Genomic DNA, 26,696 nt, shown 5'->3' on the forward strand with positions numbered 1-26,696 from the left:
GAAAAATGCTACAAGAGGAATAGACAGTTACCAGTATGTTTATGTTTTGTAGATCTAGAAAATGCATATGACAGAGAACTGAAGAAAAAATGTTAGCTGTACTGGGGGACTATGGGACTAAGGGTAGATTATTTAAAGCAATGAATTGGGCTACATTCAGAATTGATGGTAGAATGAGTTTTGTTTTTGATAGGTTATACAGATGATCTACTGAAAGGTATAAATTGGCAGGGAGGAATTCAGTGAGGTGAAAGGCAGTAGTAAGCAGTTTGGCCTAAGCTGAAAACTTGGTCTTAAAGGCAGATCGTTCTTGGAACTTGAAAGTAGGTGCAATGAGTATGATATGAAAATTAGCCGTTCCTAAGTGATAGCAATAGGTAAGAAACCTAAGAGAATTGAACATCAGATTGGGCATATTAAGCTGGAACAGGTAGGTGATTTCAAGTATTTAAGATGATATTCTCCTAGGATAGTAGTGTAGTAAGTGAGATTGAATCAAGATGAAGCACAGCTAATACATTGAGCTCGCAGTTGCAATCAACAGTATTCTGTAAGAGAGGTAGTTTGCTGCATGTACGGTTTTGCCCAGAACAATACAGTTTCTTCTCATTTTGTTCTGCATACTGTACATCCTTTAACCTGTATGCCCAATGTTCCATTTTCTTTTTTTTTTTTTAATATCACGGTTTGAGCAATAGGTGCACGATTATGATAAAAATATTCTGTATTCTAACCAATGAATAGTCATCACAGTTACTAGTTGCTTAACGTTGCACCGACACAGATAGGTCTTATGGTGACGATGGGATAGGAAAGGCTTAGGAGTTGGAAAAAGGTGGCCGGCCAAATCGCCCAGTTCATCACAGTTGAGAACATTATCTCTGGCAGTGTGCTAGCGGTACTCGTGGGCATATACTGAAAGAGTATTTTCAGTAATTGCAATAAAATGGAGAGATGGCAGAAACAGATGGTCAGTAGATTTATTAAAAAAGAACTTCTGTGTACTTCAACTACGATGAGAATTGTAAGGAATTTCTTAAGAAAGTTTTGTTGAATAAGAAACTGTTACAAATTGCATCTTCAAATGACAAGTACTTGTGAAATATTCATTTCAATGTTAAGACTAATGCATTGTTAGTTCGTAATAAATTACGTACCTACATATTTCATGCTGACGCTGTTATATTATTACCGGTACCAGTATTTATTTGTTAATATAACCCTGGTCTCTTCTCTTAATCATGGCTATGGTGCCTTAATTTAGTGCTATATGGCAAAGAAATGGAAGTGTTCCTTATTTGCTGTTTGAAATCGAGTGAGTGTTCATTATTTGCCATCCAGAAATCTGGAAAACCTAGCTCCTGGACACAACTAACTTCACACTGGTCAGTTTTCAGACCAACTTTGCTCTATGGGAGAGAAAACTCAAGTGGTATCTCGACCACTATATTACGGGCCTCGGCCTCCAACAGTACGTCCTTGAGAACACCTGCGGGGATAGTCTTCTTGACTACCTGCTCTGCTCCGTGGAGCCTTCCGTTATTTCTGTGGGACGAAGTATTTTTAAATCGAACCACAAGTCTGTAGAGGCAACATTCTCTGTTGCCCCTCCCCGCCCCCCGAAATGTCATCGACGCTTTACCAGGAACTGTGTACCCTTGTGGCGAAAGGTTGATTGGCAGGCTGTCAATCACACCTCTCTCTTCTACCCTGGCACTTGCTGCAAGTGGGTGAAGTGCAAGAAGCAGTGGACCTGTTCTATGACTGGACTCGTGCTGTGATCCGTGACCTTGTTCCCACTCGTAAAACATCCGCCAGATGCCCACCTTGGAAGAAAAGTGACACCAAAATTGCAGAAATTAATAAAACGAAGGCCTGGAAAGACTGGAAAAGGTCACCTTCTGAAGCCAGCTATAAAACTTTTTCTGACCTTCGCAAACACCATAAACAGCTTCTAAAACGGGATTACCAGGACTACATAAACTCTGCCTGCCTAGAAGTGAGAAGTAATAGTAAAAGATTCTGGTCTCTGATAAACAGTAGGAAAAATACAAAGCATGTGCCAGACACAGTGACTTTTGGTGATAATTTAGCCAGTGGTAGTAATAGACCGGAAATTTTCAACGATTACTTTGCGTCTAATTTTGTTGCACCTGTTTAGTTCCCAGATCTTCCGTCTATTGATTCTGTTCCTTCTCATAGTCTCAGTAATCTTTCCACCTCTGAGTCAGAAGTCTATTCGTTACTTTCCTCCCTCCCAGAAAATAAACCTACTGGTCCGGATGGTCTCAGTCCTGTCTTCCTTAAGAATACCGCTACGACTCTTGCCCATCCTATTGCTGTTATATTTAACCGTTGCTTCTTAGCCAGCTACTTTCCTGACGACTGGAAAATCACTAACATCACTCCGGTTTTTAAAAGTGGAAAGAGGTCTGATGTCAGAAACTATCGTCCGATTTCTATATTACCCACTCTGTCACTCATCTGTGAAAAGATTATCCACCAGCGCCTTCTTTCTTTCACACTTCCTTATATATCGTCCCAACAGCATGGTTTTCTTCCTGGTAGCTCCTGCCTAACTAATCTGGCTGTTCTTCTCCATCGTGCAACATCTGCTCTTAACGCCGGTTCTCAACTGGACGTGTGCTACATTGATATTGCTAAGGCTTTTGATACCGTAGACCACGCACTTCTTTCCTATAAACTCTCAGAACGTTTTAATATCCATGGTCGCTTGCTAACTCTCCTGCAGAGCTTCCTCAATACCAGAACTCAGCGTGTGGTTCTTGATGGGTTCAGTTCGACTCTTGTTATGGTACATTCTGGCGTCCTGCAGGGCAGTGTCCTAGGTCCGCTTCTTTTTGTCTTATTTATTGACGATCTCATTAATTCTATATCCTCCGTTTCTTGTGAAATTCTACTATTTGCAGATGATTGTAAAATATTCAAAAAAATCGATTCTTTATCAGACGTAAACTCCTTACAGAGTGGGCTTAATTCACTCTCTGAATGGTGCTCCACATGGCGTCTTAAGCCTAATCCTGCCAAGTGTTCCTCTATTTCGATCACGCTTCGTAAATCCCCTATTCTCAGTAAATACTCCCTCCTCAGTAACCCATTCCCAACTCTAACAGAACAAAATGACTTAGGAGTGATGTTTGACAGTAAATTGTTATTTGTCCCCCATATACAAAAGATAACCGCACGAGCAATGTCACTTCTCGGTTTGTTGTATAGATTTTCTGACATCACCGATATCCACGCACTCCGAGCCTACTATGTATCTTGCATCCTACCGATTATTGAATTCGCGTCTCCCATTTGGTCTACCTCTTCACCCACTAATCTGAATCATATTGACCGCGTGCAGTCATTCTTCTGTGCCATTGTTAGAGCCAGAGTATCTGACTGTCGAAACTTGAGCAGTAATCAGATACTAGACAAGTTAAACCTTCACCTGTTATCTAGTTGCAGGAAAGTAGCCGATCTTAGATTCCTATATAACGCTGTTAATGGTTTATTTCGTTCTCCTGAACCTGCATCCTTCTTTTCCATACATGTTCCAACTCACAAAACCAGGATTAATACGCCCCTTCATATTCCATATTCCCGCCTCTCTCTCGTTCAAAGAAGTTTATTTATCCGCATACCAACCCTCCTTAACTCTTTATCTTCTGACAGGAACTTGGACGTTTTTTCTTCGTATGCCTCCTTTAATCGATTCTTCCTTAACTTAACCTAGTTCATTTTCTTCATATTCCTTTTTTCTCTTCTCATTGCTGTCCTCTCTTTTGTACATAATATAATATTTATTTTTTACTGTACTATACCATTACTTAAGTGTTATATCTGTATTTATCTTACTGTGCCTAGCTATAAGTTCTTCTCTTCGTTTTACGTTCAACAATTTTTCTCGTTGTTTCTTTAGCCTTTATTTTTTGTTTTTGTATGTTGTGTCTCTAATTATGTTAGTTTTTAATTTTTTCCTCTATATTTATCGTTAGATGTTTTTTCGTCATTATTCTTCCACTTTTCTTTATGCTTGCCTTGTGCTACTCTATTGTAAATATGTATTTCATTGCAGAACTCTGTAATTCGGCTTCTCGCTGTTTTGGTTTCCCAAATAAATAAATTAAATTAAAGAAATAAGGATATCTTATTCATAACTTAGAAGTAACAGACATGAAAGTAGCAAGACTGATTGCTGGTACAAACAAGTGGGAACAACAGTAAGAGGTTACTCATAATGGGGAGATAATGGCTAAGTTAGTAATGAACTTGATTGATGAAGCTGATGATGTAGCAGGTAGTTAATGTATTTCAGTTTTCATATGTTACTGTATTCACCAATTCACATGAGAACCCATTATTCTAAATCCCTCTTTATAATGAAAAATCCCTCCACAACAATAGTTTATCTGTCCATGCAGTACCATTGAAATGAGATTTCACTGCACTGGTATCAGTATTTAAATATTCTGTCAGGTCTTGTAAGCATGTCAAACCAGAAATCTATTTTAGACATTCCCCTAGAATAAAATGAAAAACAATAGAAAATCATTTCTAGGGTGGCCAATTGTTGAATTCCAGCATGCTTCTGTTGTTTATGTTTCTGAGAATGAGTGCACCAATTTCCAGGTCCTCAAACCTATCTTTATTTTGTGTATGGGATTCTAGACCAGATTGGTGACCAAAGTGATGTAATTTACGTTCTTACTCAAATGAAAATTCAGAAATAATTAAACATTGAATTTATTATTTTATGACAATGAGATATTTTTGATATACTTACATCCACAACCACCATCTGAATCTTGCTGATGACTAGTACTCTGTCTTTGCGGGGCTGGGCAACATAAACATAGCGATTTGCTACATTAATTGCTTGACCCCAACTGCAGTTGACACCTTTGTCACCACATACATATTCCTGTAACACACCAAAGAAATACACTAATCTGTATTCCCCATTTTTAGCAAACAGTGCAAATATGAACAAAATCTAATAAACAGAGCAGAATAAAGATAATTTTGACTAAGAACTTACTTCATTCTTATAAGTGCACAGCATTAGCTTAGCTACACCTTGATTGTATTTTGCCTAATATAATGTACACTACTACTAATGTAGGCCTACTCTTCAAAGGTACCAAAATATTAGTTACGGAATCATTGATTGCTACCAGAAAGGACCTGTTAAATCGAGCCTGAGACTAGCTTGGAGTGCATAACATTTGGGCCCAGGAAGGAAAAATCATAGTGCTAGGCATAAACAAAAACAAATTTACAGTGACCACTAAAGTGAAGTGAGGACAGCAACGGGAAACTACCTCACTCCTCATTTCCCTAGTATGCCTCTTCAGTGATGCCTAGGCCATCTATGACAGCTGATGGCAGAGCTGTTGAGGATCCCACCAGCGGCATCACTGACGGACTGAATATACATACATACTAAAGTGAAATGCTGTTATTACAGGGCTGGGTGATTAGTAGAGTGCATAATGGATTTATGTTTTAATTAAAGGTGGTTTTATTGTACATTTAGTGTATAAAAGATTCAAGTGGCTTATGTTTACAAAGGGAAACTGTGGTAATTTGCTCCCTGTTAGTTTTTACCATAGCTAACACAGACTTTCTCCCTGGGCAGGGTAAATGACCTTCACATTGACCCCAGTCCCTCTTCACTGTCGACCACCTTCACCCCTACATTCCCCTTTATCAGCTGAAGCAGAAAACATTCTTAAAGAATGGTTAGCTTGCCACTAGCAATACTTTCAGTGTTATCACATAAATACACAGTCACTTGTATGACACTTTGACGAAGTACGAGCACTATTAAGTAACAGTAACTTGCATTGTATTTGCGTATCAGAGACTTGGTTATAGCAGTCACTCAAATCTGATCATGTTAGACTAAATTATAATATTCCTATGATACATTAAGGATTGTATTTCCTTTAAGTAGACTAAATTACAGTGAATTTTGCATCCTGAACTATGTAAGAATTTTTACATTTTGCAGGTTCTTTTATGTTAAAAGAACTCCTGATTTTCTCACCTTCAGTTCATTTCAACCATCTTCAGCAACACTGCTTTTGTCCATCCTACTACCAGCATGTCTTGCTTTTAGCCCTATGTGTTGTAACTTATGCTGTTGCAAAAATAGGCCTAGGACAAATAAGGAATGTGAAGTCTATGTGCTGATGAATAAGGGCAAATAATCTCAAAGAAAATCCAAACCCCATGGTGCAACAGCCCTGAAGGACCATGGCCTACCAAGCGTCCACTGCTCAGCCCGAGGGCCTGCAGATTATGAGGTGTTGTATGGTCAGCACGATGAGTAAGCTAAGTAGGGATGGCATAAAAATGTTGGTGTTGAACTGTAGAAGTATTGTAAAGAAAGGAATAAAATTAATTTAATATACACTTACCAGATATTGTAATAGAAGTTGAATCATGGCTGAGAAATGATACAATGGATGCAGAAATTTTCTCAGGGAACAAGAGTGTGTATCGTAGAGATAGGGTAGGAATGGTGGGAAGGCGAGTAGTCATTCTGTGAAAGAAGAATTTGTAAGCTACAAAAAAGTTAAAGATGACAAACATGAAATTCTAGGTGTAAGGCTCGTTTCTAAAGATAATAGGCAACTTGATTTCTTTGGAGTGTACAGACCGGGAAAGGATTGTGCTGACACTGATTCAAATTATTTGATAAGCTAATCAATGTGGGAAATGACATGGAAAGGAATGTGATTGTAGCGGGAGATCTGAATTTACTAAATGTCAATTGGGAAGGTAATACGAACGACAGGATGCATGACCAACAAATGACAAAAAAGTTAATATGGGAAGGACAGCTGATTAGGAAAGTGATGGAACCAACTAGAGGAAAAAATATCCTGGATGTGGTGCTGATAAAACCAGATGAACTCTATAGAGAAACTGAAGTGTGGTAATAGATGGTATTAGTGATCATGAAGCTGTTTTTGTCATAGTTAAAAATAAATGTGATAGAAAGGAAGGTTGTAAAAGTAGGGCTATTAGGCAGTGCCATACAGCTGATAAAACAGGCATGAGGGAGTTTTTAAAAAGTAACTATGATCGGTGGAAAACGGTAAAAAAAAAAAGTAAACAGACTCTGGGATGGGTTTAAAGCAATTGTTGAGGAATGTCAAATAGGCTTGTACTTTCAAAGGTGGTAAGGCATGGTTAAGACCCACATTATTATAATAGAGAAATAAAAAGACTAAGAAGGATGTGCAGATTGGAAAGAAATAGAGTTAGAAATGGCTGTGGGAGGAGAAATTGAAGGAATTTACTAGGAAATTGAATCTAGCAAAGAAGTCAGCTAAGGATAACATGATGGCAAGCATAATTGGCAGTCATACAAATTTTAGTGAAGGAAGAGTGTGTATAGGTACTTTAAGGCAGAAACAGGTTCCAAGATGGACATTCCAGGAATCATTAATGAACAAGGAGAGTGTATATGTGAGGAACTTCAAAAGACAGAAGTATTCAGTCAGCAGTAAGTAAAGGATAATGTCCAGATAGAGGAGGTGACTAATGCTAAAGAAGTATTAAAATTTACATATGGTAACAATGACATTTACAATAAGATACAAAAGTTGAAAGCTAGAAAAGCTGTTGGAATTGATAAGATTTCTGGGGATATACTAAAGACAATGGGTTGGGATACAGTACCATATCTGAAGTACTTTATTGATTATTGTTTGCATGAAGGAGCTATGCCAAATGAATTGAGAATTGCTATAGTAGCCCCTGTGTGTAATGGAAAGGATGATAGACATAAAGCTGAAGATTACAGGCCAGTAAGTTTGACATGCATTGCATGTAAGCTTTGGGAAGGAATTCTTTCTGATAATATTAGACATGTCTGCAAGATTAATAACTGGTTCGATAGAAGGCAGCTCAGGTTTAGGAAATGTTATTCCACTGGAGCTCAACTTACAGGATTCCAGCAAGATATAACAGATATATTGGATTCAGGAAGTCAAATGGTCTGTAACACGATTGACGTGTCTAAAGCATTTGATAGGGTGGATCATGGGAGACTACTGGCAAAAATGAGTGTAATTGGACTAGACAAAAGAGTGAGTGAATGGCCTGCTATATTTCTAGAAAATAGATCTCAGGGAATTAGAGTAGGCGAGGCTTTATCTGACCCTGTAATAAAGAGGGGAATTCCTCAAGGCAGTATTATTGGACCTTTATGTTTTCTTATATATACACTGACTGACAGAGCAAATGCAACACCAAGAAGGAGTGGTTCGAAAGGGATGAAAGTTGGGGAAAAAACAGAGACGGCACGGACGAATAATTGATTTTTATTTCAAACCGATATGCAGGTTACACAATGTGCACGGTATCGACTCAGTAGGATGTAGGACCGCCGCGAGCGGCGATGCACGCAGAAACACGTCGAGGTACAGAGTCAACAAGAGTGCAGATGGTGTCCGGAGGGATGGTTCTCCATTCTCTGTCAACCATTTGCCACAGTTGGTCGTCCGTACGAGGCTGGGGCAGAGTTTGCAAACGGCGTCCAATGAGATCCCACACGTGTTCGATTGGTGAGAGATCCGGAGAGTACGCTGGCCACGGAAGCATCTGTACACCTCGTAGAGCCTGTTGGGAGATGCGAGCAGTGTGTGGGCGGGCATTATCCTGCTGAAACAGAGCATTGGGCAGCCCCTGAAGGTACGGGAGTGCCACCGGCCGCAGCACATGCTGCACGTAGCGGTGGACATTTAACGTGCCTTGAATACGCACTAGAGGTGACGTGGAATCATACGCAATAGCGCCCCAAACCATGATGCCGCGTTGTCTAGCGGTAGGGCGCTCCACAGTTACTGCCGGATTTGACCTTTCTCCACGCCGACGCCACACTCGTCTGCGGTGACTATCACTGACAGAACAGAAGCGTGACTCATCGGAGAACACGACGTTCCGCCATTCCCTCATCCAAGTTGGTCTAGCCCGGCACCATGCCAGGCGTGCACGTCTATGCTGTGGAGTCAATGGTAGTCTTCTGAGCGGACGCCGGGAGTGCAGGCCTCCTTCAACCAATCGACGGGAAATTGTTCTGGTCGATATTGGAACAGCCAGGGTGTCTTGCACATGCTGAAGAATGGCGGTTGACGTGGCGTGCGGGGCTGCCACCGCTTGGCGGCGGATGCGCCGATCCTCGCGTGCTGACGTCACTCGGGCTGCGCCTGGACGCCTCGCACGTGCCACATGTCCCTGCGCCAACCATCTTCGCCACAGGCGCTGCACCGTGGACACATCCCTATGGGTATCGGCTGCGATTTGACGAAGCGACCAACCTGCCCTTCTCAACCCGATCACCATACCCCTCGTAAAGTCGTCTATCTGCTGGAAATGCCTCCGTTGACGGCGGCCTGGCATTCTTAGCTATACACGTGTCCTGTGGCACACGACAACACGTTCTACAATGACTGTCGGCTGAGAAATCACGGTACGAAGTGGGCCATTCGCCAACGCCGTGCCCATTTATCGTTCGCTACGTGCGCAGCACAGCGGCGCATTTCACATCATGAGCATACCTCAGTGACGTCAGTCTACCCTGCAATTGGCATAAAGTTCTGACCACTCCTTCTTGGTGTTGCATTTGCTCTGTCAGTCAGTGTATATAAATGATATGAGTAAATAAGTGGAAACAGAGATAAGGCTTTTTGAGGATAACGTAATTCTGTATAGAGTAATAAATAAGTTACAAGATTGTGAGTAACTGCAAAATGACCTTGATAATGTTGCGAGATTTACAGCAGGCAATGGTATGATGATAAACGGAGTTAAAAGTCAGGTTGTGAGTTTCACAAATAGGAAAAATCCTCTCTGTTTTATTTACTGTGTTGATGGGGTGAAAGTTCCTTTTTGGGATCATTGTAAGTATCTAGGTATTAATATAAGGAAAGATCTTCATTGGGGTAATCACATAAATTGGATTGTAAATAAAGGGTACAGATCTCTGCACATGGTTATGAGGGCGTTTAGGGGTTGCAGTAACGATGTAAAAGAGAAGGCATATATCTGGTAGGACCTCAACTAGAGTACTGGTCCAGTGTATGGGAATCCCATCAAGATTACTTGATTCAAGAACTGGAATGAATCCAAAGAAAGCCAGCTCGATTTATTCTGGGTGATTTCCGACAAAAGAGTAGTGTTACAAAAATGTTGCAAAGTTTGGGCTGGGAAGACTTGGGAGAAAAGACAAGCTGCTTGAGTAAGTGGAATGTACCATTATAAATGGTCTGTTATTGGACATTGGTTTTCAATTTGACTACGCATTTTTAACCCTTATGTTCTTAAAAACAGATCTCACACCCAATACACATGGTGTGTTACACTAATCTTTTCCATTGATACCCTTGGGTTCAGCACACTGGTCCCTAAGTGTTGCTTATTGTTTAAGCAGTTATGAAGAAGATCCATTTCAGATTCAGACATGAATAATTTTAAGAAGTAATGTGATATAAAATTCTTTTAGACAAACATTTCAATATTTTAAAATTTGATTTTAATGTGTGTAATTGTTTTTAGGTATCCTTGTACTCTCTATATACGGCCAGTATGCAGTAATCGGAAGATAGTGGGTTCGAGTCCCACTGTCGGTAGCCTTGAAGATGGTTTTGCATGGTTTCCCATTTTCACACCAGGCAAATGCCGGCTTAGTGATAAGTGGTATGTTCCCAGCTGTCAGCAGAGAGATGGCATGGAATGACATTAGTAGACGAATAAGTTTGAATGGTGTCTTTAAAAGTAGGAAAGATCACAATATGAAGATAAAGTTGGAATTCAAGAGGACAATTTGGGGCAAATATTCATTTATAGAAAGGGGAGTTAGGGATTGGAATAACTTACCAAGGGAGATGTTCAATAAATTTCCAATTTCTTTGAAATCATTTAAGAAAAGGCTGGATCTGAGGGCTGGTCCCCGTGGTCCACTCAGCCAACGTGATTACAATTGAGGAGCCATCTGATGGTGAGATGGCAGCCCCAGTCTTGAAAGCCAAGAATAACGGCCGAGATCGATCGATCAATCAATCAATCAATCAATCAATCAATCAATCAATCAATCAATCAATCAATCATGATCTGCATTTAGGGCAGTCACATTTAGTGCTGTCATCTAGGTGACAGATTCTCTATTGAATTTTTACCTAGTCTTTCCTTAAAATATTTTAAAGAACTTGGAAGTGAATCAAATATTTCCCTTGATAGATTATTCCAATCCCTAATTCCTCATCATAAATTAATATTTCCCCACTTGTCCTCTTGAATATAACTTTATCTTAATATTATGATCTTTCCTTTTAAAACTCCATTCAGGCTTATTCGTCTGCTAATGCCATTCCCTTCTATCTCTCTACAGACAGCTCAGAACATACCATTTAGTTAACCTATTCATCTTCTTACTCCCTAGTCTTCCCAGCCTGAAGTTACAACACTTTTGTAACACTATTCTTTTGTTGGATATCCCACCCAGAACAAATTTTGCTGCTTCTTTTGGCTCTTTTCCAGTTCTTGAATCAATTAATCCTGGTGTGGGTCCCTTGCACTGGAACCATACTGTAATTGGGGTCTTGCCAGATACCAGCGACTCTCTTTTACAACCTTGCTACACCTTTGAGTACTGTCATGAACATATGAAGAGGTTATGTTAAAATGTTGGTACTTACAATGATCCCTGTGAGGTACTTTCAGCCCATTAACACAGTAATTAAAACTGAGAGAAATTTAAATGTCAATGTTCACCATCACATTTCAACAAGACGGCATTTGATCTTACAATTCGGAATGTTTTTCCATTTTTAACCACTTGCTATTTAAATATTATCATGTATCAACTTCCTTAAATTCACAAGTTAACAATTAACTGTTGTATTATTTACCTCATTTTTAGTTACAAGCCCCATAAAGCTATTAATTTAATAATTTTTTGCTACATTTTAATTTTTAAACACGACCTTTCAAGATTCTTTTTAATACGGTACAGTCCTATTTTAACATTAATTTGTAAGTCAATCAGGTGCCTGATTTTATTTTTAAGGTCAAATTATGGCTGATGATGCCTACATAAATAAGGCAAAACATGTACCATATAATTAAATAATATGTCAACGAACAATTTTTTAGTGACAAGGTCCTAATTGTTTGTGTTTAATGTATTGATTAGGTGGATAAAATAATAAAATAACTTATTATTATTATTATATAAAGTCAAATATCATCAATACAGAACCAAAAATGATTTATATCACATGTAATAAGTGGTATGTTCCGAGATGTCAGTGGAGAGATGGTGTGGAACGAAATTAGTAGACAAATAAGTTTGAGTGGTGTCTTTATAAGTAATGAAGATAAAGTTGGAATTCAAGAGGACAAATCGGGGCAAATACTCATTTACAGGAAGGGGAGTTAGGGATTGGAATAACTTACCAAGGGAGATGTTCAATAAATTTCCAATTTCTTTGAAATCATTCAAGAAAAGGCTAGGAAAACAACAGATAGGGAGTCTGCCACATGGACGACTGCCCTAAATGCAGATCAGTAGTGAATGATAAGCCGTATTTTTGTCCCATCATGCTGTCTATCTCGTAACATTATTGAGGCCTTTTTTGTAGCTGCTCACTATTCTGTAACATATTTACTACTCTATATAGTTATAACATCATCTACAGAAAGCCTTATGTGTGATACCATTTCCTGGGCTGCAGACATTCTGGCTCTCATTATTTATGGTACATAAAGAAACATAAATGTCCAATAATACTGCCTTGCAGGACCTCCCTCTTAATTGTTATAGTATCAAATATTACTTCACCTACTCCAATTCTCCGAGATCTATTTTCTATCAATTTAGCCACATACCGGTATTCAACCACCCTATTGTTTAGTCCATTTTCGTCAGTAGGCCTACCTAGTCTACCCTATCAAAAGCACCAGATAGATCAATAATGATACAGTCCATTTAACCTCCTGAATCTAAAATATCTGCTATATCTTGCTGGAATTCTACATGTTGAACCTCACTGGAATAACCTTCCCTAAACACGAAGTGCCCTCCATTTTCTCCATTGTTGGATATGCTAGTGAACTAGCCATTTAAGGTGCTCTGTCTGTTAGTTGCAAAGTTGTTATCACTTAGCATTATAGAAACATACAGAGTTGTACCTTTTGCTTTTTCTACTAGACGAGCTCATTATATAGTCTTACAGAATGAAAAGAGCTTATATTTCTTACCTGTGTACTCTGGTGCCAGTTATGAACTGAAACTAAATTACTTCAATTCAATGCTCTTTTTCACTTGACCACCACCATAGAACATTGAGCTGCCTGTGTGTTTAATATTACATTTGCAATAGAAATAGGCTAGGACTGTGAATGTAGTGGTTTTAATATTAATTAAGGTACAGCCCAAAAACTTGCCTGATGCAAAAATTGGGAATTACAGAACACCATATCCAGAGCTTCCAACTGTGTGGCTCAAACCCACCATTTCCCGAATACAAGGTTATAGCTGTACTATGTAGTGAATCTGCTCACAGATCACATTCATTAAAATATACTGTACTTACCTGTGTTCCAGGAATTATGTCAGTTGCCTGTATCTGATGATACAGACGGCAGGCAGTGGGCTCATATACAGATACTCCCCAATCATGAAATGAAAAGAATCGTCGTTCTTCATTTGGAGCAGCTGAAAGGAAATAGAAATCGATTATTTATGTGAGAGGAACTGGCACCATACAAAGATTTTGTCCTCCATATTCACGTAGGGAGATGATTGGTTGCTCTTTTTAAAAGTATGACTGTCATATAATACTTTAAAACACCTTAAAAGCAGTTCTGGGCCATCCAGTGTTGGTTATTGCAGGGTTATGTGACCATTTCCAGTGAAAAGCTGAGAAAGCATTTGGCTGATGAATAGAACAGTATCTCAAGAGGTTAATACATAGTAGAGTTCTGCAATTAACAAATTATGTACAAAGTTGTAAAATGAACTCATCTGATGAACAAAATGAACTTGTGCACCGTACTGTATGTGGCAAAAGAAGACTCCAGTCCACTTTGGAGTGGCAAACTAGCCTATACTTGTCTCATAAAGCAGTAGAAATAATGCATAAATAATTGTTAAAAGAGTCATCAGAAGCTAAATATGCATTTAATACACATCCTTCTTCTCTTTCTTAATTACTCTAGAGTTCAGTACAAAGCAAATGTGCAGATTACTGCCAAAAATTACTGTATACTGGATAATTATCACAGTTAAAGCTGTAGCCTATACTCTATACTTATTAATACACTACAAATCTTTGAAGGAAAACAGTTGTCTTTAAGGTTGTTCAAGGAAATATGAGCAAGCTTGAGTTGGTAGAATCTGAACCATGGGAGTGGTATTTCCAGTTCAGAAATCCCACTAGCATTGGCCAGAATTTTAGGTACAGACATCCTGACATCTTGATGAGAAGCCAGTGATGAAGTCAATCAGCTATTATGCTCCTGGATGATCAAGCAGCAATGTGAAATATATATTACAAGTGCTTTTTCCATTTAGGTCTTATTTTGCCATTAAAATAAAATAGGAGGTATAATTTCAACTGTACAAAAATAAATGCTCCTTCTCCTGAAAGGTCTGTCTCCTTGGCTGAATGGTCAGCATATTGGCCATTAGTTCAAAGGGCCCAGGGTTTGATTCTTGCCTAGCAGAGCATTTTAAATGTGTAATGGTTAATTTGTCTGACTTATGAACTGGGTATTTATGTTTTCTTAATACAATTCTGTTTTATGGTACGTGCTACCAACCACCACAGAAACATGCAATAGTGAATACATCCCTCCACCAAAACATGCCAGATCCACATCAAGTGCTGACGCAATAAATTGAGAAGAAGAAGAAGTAGAAGAAGAAGAAGAAGAAGAAGAAGAAGATGAACTCCTTCTCAAAGACTCAGGAAATTTTGTTTATCTGACTGAAGCTTTAAAGGTTGAAGATGAACGTGAGGCTTATGCTCATTGATTGACCAGTAGCAGATTAAGGGGTTAAATAAGTGTTCTTCTCCCAAAGTCACTCCTTGATTCCACTCTAGTAGACCCAATCCTGCTTGGCAGTATCAGTGGGAATAAGTTTGGACAGACTGAGCATAAAAAATTTTCTGGGCTTGGGTTACGAGCACCCAGTGTTCCATTGGAAACTAAGCCCAGCTTTTTTAAAGGAGTCTGCTCTTTTCAAATAGTAGCAGACTGAAGCTGTGGTTGTGGTAGTGGGTCATTATTCACTGCATGGTCCAGACATTTTGCTGTTCCCTCTTTCTGTGTCCACTTAACTACTTTATCATAGCTGTTTCAAGTATTGGTATCTTGATGTTTATCTGTTCGATTTCTTCCTTCCGGTTGAAAATGTTGGTATTTTTGAAAATTTCTATTACTACACATTATAATTGAGTGTGGTGGTATACTGTGATTGAGAGTATGTCCATGTTCTCCTGATGTATTTCGTGGCCATTCAATCGAGTGTTCAGCTACAGATGGCTTCTAAGGTATATCAGTCTGATGATCTTATTACCTTTATTTACCTAACTCTCTGCTGATAAAGAAGATATGATGACATGAACTTCCTTTCTGTATCTAGCTAAGGTGGTAAAGGTATGCTTGGTTTACCCGGAAGGACGTGGGTTTAATTCTCCATCAGGAAGTCAAAAAATGTAAGAAATATGATTTCAACTTCTGGAGCAGCGCGTGGTCCTGAGGTTTACTCAACCTACACCAAAAATGAGTATCAGGTTAATTTACGGTGGGGGAAAAAGGTGTCCAGACATAGGTTTAACCACTTTATCCTGCTTAGTCCCGAGATTACAGAGTTATGAATAGTTTCCTTCCACTCCTCCCAGGGCCTTTGAGGCCTGTACGGAGATGGTTTCATCTTTATTTATTTTTTGCTTTTCTTTGCCTATATTATGACTCACCGTAAGCCATCTAATGCTGAAAGGGCACCATTTTATCAGTGAAGCAATGAAATGAAATGGCGTATGGCTTTTTATTGCCGGGAGTGTCCGAGGACAAGTTTGGCTCGCCAGATGCAGGTCTTTTGATTTGAATCCCGTAGGCGACCTGCGTGTCATGATGAGGATGAAATGATGATGAAGACGACATATACACCCAGTCCCTGTGCCAGGGAAATTAACCAATTATGGTTAAAATTCCCGACCCTGCCAGGAATCGAACCCGGGACCCCTGTCACCAACCATTTAGCCATGGAGCCGGACAGTGAAGCAATGATAAAATATAATTTGAACCTTACAACATTATTAAAAGAGACCTGGTCGCACGTAGTTTACTTCTGTGGACGTGGAATGAGTTCTTTGTGAAACGTTAAGTTTTCCTGCAGTTAAACTTGTTTCACATGGCATAAACCTAAAAGCCTTTCATGTCTGTGAAAGCACCAATCAAAACATTATTTACTTTATTAACAACAATTCAACAATATTTAACTGCCTAGAAAAAGTTTCGGTTGACAGTACACAAGAGGTGAAGCATGAACAACTTGTCCTTGTTGCTATTAGCTTGTTGTGTGGTAGTACTTACTGGGTGTGGGATCCTCTTGAACAACAAGAGATGATATGTCCCGTGTCATGCCTCCTATATTTGTTGCCTGGCACATGTAAGCACCAGTATCAGCATATGCAATATTATGAAGCTGTAATTCAGTACCATTGCCAATAATTTCATACTTCTGAGGGGTATCCATCTTCAGAGGTTCATCATTTTTCAGCCATTCAACCTAGAACATGTATGCAGATTTTATATTACCTACTATGAATGATAATTAACCTACTAAAAGAGTGCAGCCCATCAGAGTTTCAGCCAACTAGAGTTAAATGCTTAAGGTGAAAGAAACAGTTTTGTTATGTTTAAAATCATATTATTATTATTATTATTATTATTATTATTATTATTATTATTATTATTATTATTATTATTATTATTATTATTATTATTATTATTATTATTATTATTAAGTATAATGTTTAAAATGTCAAAAAGTCACTATTGTAGAAATAATTAATATCAGTGGCATAGGAAAGGGGAATGCTCTGATACTAAGCATCAGGAAATGTAAATATAATTAGAAATATTTACCATATATGAAAGTAGTTATGTATACATTTAGCCTACATAAGATTTCCTGCAGTTCAACTTGTTTCACCAATCAAAACATTATTTACTTTATTAACTACTATTGAACAATATTGAACTGCCTCAAAATATTAAACTAACCTTCCAGCACAAGGAAATTCAATTGAAATTTCTGAAAATGTATATCCTAAGCAAGTACTAATTGCTAGCTCAGTACTGATTTTTGAGATCTTTTCTCAAAACAGTGTTGTGGTAGTAATTTTTATTTATATGTGAATTCTTTCATAATTTACCTGAGGGTTAACTACAGCATTGTTACTGCACGTACTATTATTTTATTATGATGATATTTCCTGAAATTCTAACTACCTCATTTTTTTGTCATGACTTCATTACAGTAATGATTTTGGGAATCTACAGAATGAGTTGTTTCCAGTGGCATACAAAAGGGAAATGCTTTGATGCTAAGTATTTCCATTTGTTTTTGCTTAATTGATAAAGTTAAGAGAATAACAATAAACTTGTAATAACAACCCTTGTGTTTTTATTGAGTACTCCAGTCATGCCAACATGATTTGAACCATTTGATTTGCTGTGCAGGGTGAGTCTTGGTGTCAAGTGAAGTAAGCTGATGCTTGAAGTTAGCTTCCCTCGACAGCCCTTAAATAGCTTTGAGCGCACGCACAAGGTCCAGCCTGGCATTACTTTCCAAACTATGCTCTACACCAGCATCAGAAGGAGTAGATGGTCAACAGCACTGATACTTTCAAGAAATGTCCAGCCGGGCGAGTTGGCCGTGCAGTTAGGAGTGCGCAGCAGTGAGCTCGCATCCAAGAGATAGTGGGTTCAAACCCCACTGTTGGCAGCCTCGAAGATAGTTTTCTGTGGTTTCCCATTTTCACACTAGGCAAATGCTGGGGCTGTACCTTAATTAAGACCACGGCTGCTTCCTTCCCATTCGTAGACCTTTCCGTCCCATCATCGTCATAAGACCTATCTGTGTTGGTGCGACGTAAAAGAAAAAAATGTTCCATTGCTAATGAATTGTTCACCTTGCGAGTTTCCCATAATACAGTGCATATCTAAACATGATCGAGTGTATCATTTCCATTAAAAAATGATCCAGTTCCTGCAAACAACATCTAGTGTCAGTATAACATTAAAATCAAATGAAATCAAAATTACTTTATTTGCAAATGAGGTGTCTACCTTGGTGGCAAATAGTTCACAAAAATACATTATTATCAAGCACTAAATTTCAAATTAACAGAAGAAGAAGAAGACATTTTCCTAAAATACAGTATTATACAATTTACACTAACAATTTTTCTATTAAACACACAGCTATACAATTAACATGTTGCTTTGTTGGATATTGGCTTTAATAAATTTAAATTATTTACAAAATTGTACTCTATTCCTCTATTCTTCTGTAATTATTACTTAAAAACATAATCAACTCATATACAGTATGTGTAATTACTTCAAATAATACTATACAACTGCTATAAGATTAAAATTTACAAGTATAACAAGTATAAACAAGCATTAGAACAGAGGACCGAGCTCGATAGCTGCAGTCGCTTAAGTGCAGCCAGTATCCAGTAATCGGGAGATAGTGGGTTCGTGCCCCACTGTTGGCAGCCCTGAAGATGGTTTTCCGTGGTTTCCCATTTTCACATCAGGCAAATGCCGGGGCTCTACCTTAATTAAGGCCACGGCCGCTTCCTTCCAATTCCTAGGCCTTTCCTATCCCATCTTCGCTGTAAGACATATTTGTGTCAGTGCGATGTAAAGCAAATAGGCCTAGAAAAAAAAAAAAAAAAGAACAGAGGTGTTCAATAAAAATTGTAAACATGGCATAAGCACACTGAAAAGAATGAAAATGAAAATAAAGAGCTCTGTTTTAAATCATTGTTGAGCACTCTATGTTAGCTGTGGAAAAATAGCTACTTAGAGACTCTTCTTCATATTGAATTTGCCTGGAAAGTCACATCAATTTTTTTGCAAGCAAGAAAAACCAATAATTGAATTGATTGACAAAGTTATAAAATGACAGACCTAATATGTTATTAGATGTACTTTTTTTACATTGTGTATTATATTTTATCTACTAGGATTTTAGAAAATCAAAAGTGTTTTGAACTATATATACTTACGAACACAATGAGAGTCCCCTACATATAATGTTGAGCTATGACACTGTTCGCTATGCTCAGTGAGAGTGAAATGAGGGGATTCCTCTCTCTGCATTTCTTCCATGTGTCTTTATATAAGGGGAAGGTACATGATGGGCTGAATTGTAGCTTTTAGTGCCAATCTTTTTCAATGAGATGTCAATTTTGTTTTTATGAATTATTTGTTGAATACTGTGATCTTGAAGTGACCTGCTTCAGTTTCTAGCAGAGGACTTCAATATCATATGAATGAAGTTGCTTTCTTCATTTCAGACTTATGTTGCTCTGTTGGATAGTGGATATGTCCCATTTAAGCCATTTAGTCTAACTAATATTTAAGAAGCATTTCTTGAATATGTGGTACGTTTGAGTTTGTATCTCCAATACCTTCAATAACTTCAATACTTCAAATACTGGTACATAATATTTTTCTAATTTTTATTCATCATGAATGGTTCTTGGAGACTATGTTGTGTTTGGAAAGATCTTTTTCTTTAACTCTTCAACTTGACACAGTTGGTGGGCAGCATTATCATTAATGATAATTATGATGTTTGTTGTTTAAAGGGGCGTAACAGCTATGTCATCATCCTGTAATAGTACAAGGTGCAGTGAAATGACATGATAATTAAAAAAAAAAAAAGATAACAAAATGATCATGAAACAAACACAATCAGTGGATCCAATTCAAAATGCCTTAGTTACTGGGATGATACTTATTACCCAAAGGGGTCCAAAATCCAGGTCACTGGCCCCTCATAATGGTACTAATCACTGGTGAAGCAGAACCATGTTGTTCCTCTTATAGTGGTGCTAATCACAGGTAACGTAACATTATCATCCTCAATATAGATGTTTTCTCTCCAGTGCTAACTTACTGTTGCTGATGGTCGCCCATTCTTGATGTCCATCATAAATTCTTTTCTTGTCCTCCTCTTCTCCTATTGGCCTCCAGTTCTTCCCTCCATCAGATTGGTGCACCAGTTTGAATGTATTAGCAGGCGAATTATGAATCTATTTCTTCTACTTTCTAATCTTTCTTACCACCTGGTACTTTTTATTAAAACTTTCATCACTGCTTACCTCAGTAGTCCAGGGTATTTTAGCATGCGGTGACAGCACCACATTTCAAAGGCCTAGATTTCCTTTTTATTCCAGTCCATTAGTATCCAGCTTTCTGACCCATACAGTCCAGTACTCCATAAAATTATTTTTATGTACTTCTTGCAAATGTCTATGCTACTCTCCTTGGGTGTCAGCAAAGATCTTTTCTTATAGAAGGCTTCCTATTCTGTTTCTTATTTCTTGTCTGTTCCTTCCATCAGATGGAATTAAGCTGCCAAGTTAAGGGAAAATTTTCACTTGTGGCAGCTTTTCCCTTTCCAACCTGACTTCTGCTTTTCTTTCTGCATTTGTGGTACATTTCTTTACTTTTGTTTTGTTCTTATTTATTTTAACATTTTTTGTTGAGCCATTTGCTCAATAGTTCTAAAGTTATCTGCATATCGTGTTCAGTTTCTGTAACCAGTGACATGTTGTCTACAAAGTGTATGGTGCTGTACAGCCTTCCACTGAAGTTAAACCTGCATGTATTCTGTACCGGGTATCCTTTCAATGCTTCTTCAGTGTAAATGTTAAACAGCACTGGTGATAGACCGCATCCCTGCCTAATTCCAGTTTCTGTTTCGCTATCAGTTCTATCTGGTTCTTGTATAACTGGAATGTAATTCTGTGATGCCTGTAATCTATTCGGTCTCTGAGGCCTTTGAACAGATACATTCCAGTCACACGATTGAATGCCTTTTCCACATCAATGAATGCTATTAAGGATTTATCTACAGTTTCCTGATCATGAAGATTTCCCGATGATTAGCCTGAGACTTCGTATGGCTTCTCGGGTTCCTCTACCTCCGTAAAATCCAAACTGATCTTTGGGAAGATTCTATTCTCGTTTTCTTTCCTATACAGGGTAGATAATTCTTGTTAGGATTTTTGAGGCATGAAATATGAGGTTTAACCTTCTGTGTTCTTTGCATTTTTGTGCTCCTCTCCTTTTTGGAATAGGAATCAAGACTGTCTATTCAAAGTCTTCTGGAATATTTCCCCTCATATACATTTTATTAATCAACATGTAAAGGTTGATTTTTTTCTTTTTCCCCATCGCCTGCAGGATTTCTCCAGGTATTAGATCTAGTCCTGGTGCTTTTCTATGATTTAATTCATTTAGAGCTCAGTTGAATTCCACTTTCATAATAGGTGAGCCAGTACGCATATCTTCCTTTTGAACTTCTTGTCCTTTTCCAGGATGTCATCTTGCTTTTGTCTGCTATACAATTCTTCTGTGTATTCTTTCCACTTATTCTTCCCTTATTATCAGTTCTCCATTTTTCCTTCTCAGAATATTAAGAGTGTTTTTCCTAGTTTTAAACTGTTTTGTGTTTTTTTCTATATGCTCATTCAGTATTGTCTTTAGCCATATTTTCCTCTATCTCTTTACAGTTATTCTCAGTATATTCATGTCTCCATTTCCTTGTTAGTCTATTTGTTTTGTTTCTTACTCTTATACGTTGTTCTGTATCTCATATTGTTTTATACTTCCTTCATTCTTTCATAAGATCTATAGCTTCCTTTGTAATCCAAGGCTTGTATGCAGTCTTCTTTTCCTTTCCGAAGCAGATTTCAGCTGTTTCCAGGAGTGCTGCCTTTAGGAAATTCTGTTTTTCATGAATTGTACTTTTAGTCAATTAGGACCCTATTTTCTCATCTGTCATCTCTTTAAAATTTTGAAATGGATTAGTGCCTTCTTTTATTTTGCCAAGGTTCAACTCTTTGGCACTCTCTTCTCCCAGTTGTAATCTATTCTTCATAATTACTCAACATCTGTACCTGGGTAGCTTCTGCTTTCTCTTCCTTGGTTATGGAAACATTTCCTGATCATGATATAATCTAGTTGGTACTTTTGTTCATTTCCAGGCATCAACCATGTGTTTTCTTCTCGTTGGCTACTCAAAAAGGGTGTTTGTAATAACCAGGTTATGACTTTTACAAAATTCAATTTCCCCTTTTATTTTTATTTCCTAGTCCAAACTTGTCCACTATCAGTGGCAGCTGGTGGTATCTGAAGCTGGTTGTTGCAAAAACATTTTCAGTGCCACATTTTTATAGCTTACAGAAATAACAAGAAACTCTTATGGTTAAGTAATGAACTACATTCCTGCTAAAACTGTAATATATACATATGGCAATTACAACCCAGTGAATAAGAGGCTAATTATACAATGTAACTACAGTTACTGTTAATAATAACGTTATTGGCTTTACGTCCCACTAATGACTTTTTACGGTTTTTAGAGACGCCAAGATGTCGGAGTTCTTTTACATGCCAGTAAATCTATTGACACGAGGGTGATTTATTTGAGCACCTTCAAATACCTCCAGACTGAGCCAGGATCCAACCTGCCACGTTGGGGTCAGAAGGCCAGCGCCTGAACCGCCTGAGCCACTCAGCCTGGCACAGTTACTTTTGCCTCACTTGGATTGAAAATTTGCTATCCTGTTTTTCATTGAAGCAAGGTGTTGGTAATATTGTGGGTGGTCTGGTATGGCGTGTAAGAGAAATTACACAGCAAGTTGGCCGTGCCGTTAGGGTCGCGTAGTTGTGAGCTTGCATTCGAGATATAGTGGGTTTGAACACCACTGTCATAAGCCCTGAAGATGGTTTTCCGCGGTTTCCCATTTTCATACCAGGCAAATGCTGTGGCTGTGACTTAATTAAAGCCACGGTCGCTTCCCTCAAACTCCTATCCCATCGTCGCCATAAGACCTATCTGGGTCGGTGCAACGTAAATGAAATTTGTAAATTTAAAAAATGGAAATTAATTACCTTTGCGAGAGGAGAGAAAGTAGGAATGAAGTAATCTCCGCAGAGTGGCGCCATCTAATGGGGACATTTGGAACTATTTCTCGGTAGGGGACTTGCTAGTCTCATGCAACTCCCTGAGACCGATACTGGAGCATGCTACCTGAAGCTATGCAGGCTTAGGCTCGTCTCTGCTGAGGTACATTGCGCCGCACTGTCCGCTAGGGAGTTGCCGTAGCAAATCAAACCCCCTGAGTTTGATTCTAAGCCAGCAGCGTTCGTTGGTCCATTACGAAGCATTAGCACAGCAAACGACTGAAGATGGTTGATTTTAACATGTTTTCGAATACATGTTAGGTTTATTAAATGAAAACATTAGAAGAAAAGGTGACAAATGATGTGAAAAATTATTGGTAGTTGTGCAACCCTGCAACAATACGACACACCACCCCTGTCCACTACATCATCCGCTTTTTCCTCTCCTACTACAGCATTCCAATCACTCTCTCCCCAACCTTCAGCTATACTTTTTTCTATTTGCTCGTATAACTATTCTAACTCTTCATCTGAATTATAAGTGGTCAGTATTGTCCCCGTTAAAATTGGCGATATTACGAATATTTTAACAAGTGGAAAGTGAAAATTTTATTATCTGCTTGTAACTGCAGCATATCATTTGGGGAGTTGTGGCGAGCTGAGAACGAGTTTTTTTTCGTCGTTCAGAGGGGTAACACACCGGCAAGACTGTGCCAAGGTCAGAGCAAACCACGTGACTGCCTTCGCACGCGCGCAACCCAGCTTGTTTCTGGAATAGTCTGAGCCAATTAAATGAGACCATCAGCCAATTACCGTCCCCGTTGAAGATCACACCTCCCTGGCTAATTAGATAAAAGGCCTTGTTTCGAGTAAATCGCCCTCTTAATGCTCTTAATGCTCTTGAAGCTCTTACTCTGAATATCCTTCGTCGTGTTGTGCTGCACCACGTTCTCAGACCACGTGGAGAAGTAATTTCAGTTCAAGTCGACGCCGTTCTGCTAGAATTTAGAGAAACCATTAGTGAATTCTATGGAATAAAGACGCCTAGGAGCCAAGTTAAGTGTGACAGTGTAGACGAGCTATTTATATTCGGCGTGTGCTTGTGCAAAATACTTAATTTTGTCATCTCAGTTACAGCTTGTGACCGGCATTCTACGGAAGTCGTCTTAGAATTGAACATCTCAAGATGGATAATTCCGCAACCACCGACAACATCATTTCATCGAGGGACACCTGTTGCAGAGCCTCCATGGAGCTGTAAAATGTGAGGCGTATCTGGTAATTGGAAGGAGACTGACCGGAGGAGTATGCTGGAATAACTGACTGTCGACGAGAATCGAACCCCATCAAAAACTTGAGTACCTTTTTAATTTAATTTATCTGTCTTACCTTTTGTACAACTAGAGGTCTTTCTTCTTAAGTCGTAGATCTATTAGTTTGTTGTAGTTAGAAATATTTCATTTTTCCACTTCTTAAGGTGTCGTGGTAGACTAGGTACGTGTGAATGAAATTTTGGAATCTATTAGAGTAGACATGTAGGTTGTCTTTGAATGATTTCCCATGCTTAAGGAGCTTTATATTTAATAATCACTGACCACACGATAAATCTACTTTCCTTGTAATGTTGAAAGTTACTGGATGGAAATTTACGTGTACATTTTGAGTGAATAGGGTCGAACCTAGTGTCTTTCAAGATCACTTGTTGCATTTATGATGAAGTCATCTAATTTTACGATATTCCACGAGGATCAGTAGATGTAATAATCACTTAAATAATAATAATATTAACTAAAGATCGGGTAAAACAGAAGTAAACGCTCGTGAGCCATAAAACTACTGTAGAGTCCTTATATGTGAGATTGAATGTGCTCTGTTCATGAAGGGTCTGGAATATGACCAAACCTGAGGGATACTTGTTGTATAATTGTGCAGTTGATGATTTAATGATGATATTTGACTTATTCTTGTGTATTGGGAGCGCAAGATGGATTATAATTATTGGAGCACGTGTTGCGAGTGTATTTCACAGGTAGGAAATAAAAGTAATACAAGTAAGGCTCACGCTCGCGATAATTTCAACCTGTAGCTCAAATGATGGTAGTGCTTATGGATTTTACTAGAATCTTCCATTATAATTTCATGAGTTAGATGAACTTACGTTGATATGTGAAATGTGTTTCTAACAAGTGATACCCATGACTTCGATCACTAGCCTCCATTAATGAAGGATAATTTCAGTACACGGATTATTTCTGCTAGACATTACGCGTCCCGACCACCAATAAAAATCATGAATAAACTTGTCAAAACAGGATTCGATGTAAATAATGTACATAAAAACGTGTTTCCCTAGTGTGAATGTGTGTGTGTATGTAAATATGTATATTTCTCTTGTGTCATGTTGGTTTCATTTAATTTTGATCTGGTCACGCACTCGCTGTGACGCAGATTACACTCATCGTTGTGTGTTGCCTTAAGAAATAATTTTCATGCCCTTAAGGGAAAGTTTGATTAAGTTAAGTCGAGGAAGACTAGGAAGAATTTATTTTCTTAATTAGCGAGATTTAAAAGGAAAGATCATCTCGTTACTTTATGAAGGCACTCGATTTGTAAATAAAATTTATTTAACTAGCTCACACGTTGGTAATGTAAATTTCTAAAATTTGAAATATTTTAAGATTAATTTGAATAGAAATGAAATACAAAGATCAGAGGTAGAAATTTGTTAGCCGCATGATTAATTGGAGTTATGGTGAAAATAAGTCATTAATAATTAATTCAAAATAATTATTCTGAAATGCTAATGACGATCATTAGGTAAATAATGCAGTGGAAAATTAATAAGAACACGATCGTGTGACAATGAAACATGGGCTAATTAAATGATGAGAAATTAATAATAATAATAATAATAATCAGAATAATAATTAATTAATTTTGAGAATTTTGAAATCAATTTTCATTTTCTACTGAAGTTCATGTTGGTGTCATTGACTATTATTAAATACTGTAAATGACAAATTCAGTTGAGTACCTCTTAAAACCACGTGTTGAGACTACTTTGAATTGGTAAAGCTTTGAACACATTTATTGTAAAACCCTCGTTCGCAAGACAGCTGTTAATCATTTTCTTTTTCAAGTTCTATGTTAATTAATTTAATTTAATTCTTTCAGTCAAATATTTTGATTTGAAAAGGCAAGAGGCCTAATTTTTCTTTGGTTTCATTACAGCACAGTAAGGCTGGAGATTAAGGACACATGTCACTCTAAATCGAGGAAGAAATGCAATATTGTGAAAGTTCTCTGTTAAAAAAAAATATCAGCAAGAATATTTTCATTTGTTTGTTTGCTTATATGAATAAATGTCAGAGTGTTGTTTTAACATTTCTTTTTATCCTGCTTGGTCATCAATCCCTAACAACCCTTAAATGCCTCTAGAAAGTGATAGC

The 26,696-nt window shown here is 38.0% G+C and overlaps 1 protein-coding gene across 1 annotated transcript in view; it reads right to left on the reverse strand.

The window, feature by feature from the left end:
- LOC136860311 (follistatin-related protein 5) overlaps nucleotides 1-26,696 on the reverse strand; it is a 707,690-nt gene that overhangs the window by 39,998 nt on the left and 640,996 nt on the right. Inside the window, exons 9-11 of the mRNA XM_067138749.2 lie at nucleotides 16,624-16,819; nucleotides 13,617-13,738; nucleotides 4,793-4,930 (exon numbers count right to left, since the gene is read on the reverse strand). Coding sequence (XP_066994850.2) covers nucleotides 4,793-4,930; nucleotides 13,617-13,738; nucleotides 16,624-16,819 — 456 coding nt within the window. The remainder of the gene's footprint in view (nucleotides 1-4,792; nucleotides 4,931-13,616; nucleotides 13,739-16,623; nucleotides 16,820-26,696) is intronic.

This window comes from Anabrus simplex, chromosome 1, assembly GCF_040414725.1.
Source record: "Anabrus simplex isolate iqAnaSimp1 chromosome 1, ASM4041472v1, whole genome shotgun sequence".
Taxonomy (NCBI): Eukaryota; Metazoa; Arthropoda; class Insecta; order Orthoptera; family Tettigoniidae; genus Anabrus; species Anabrus simplex.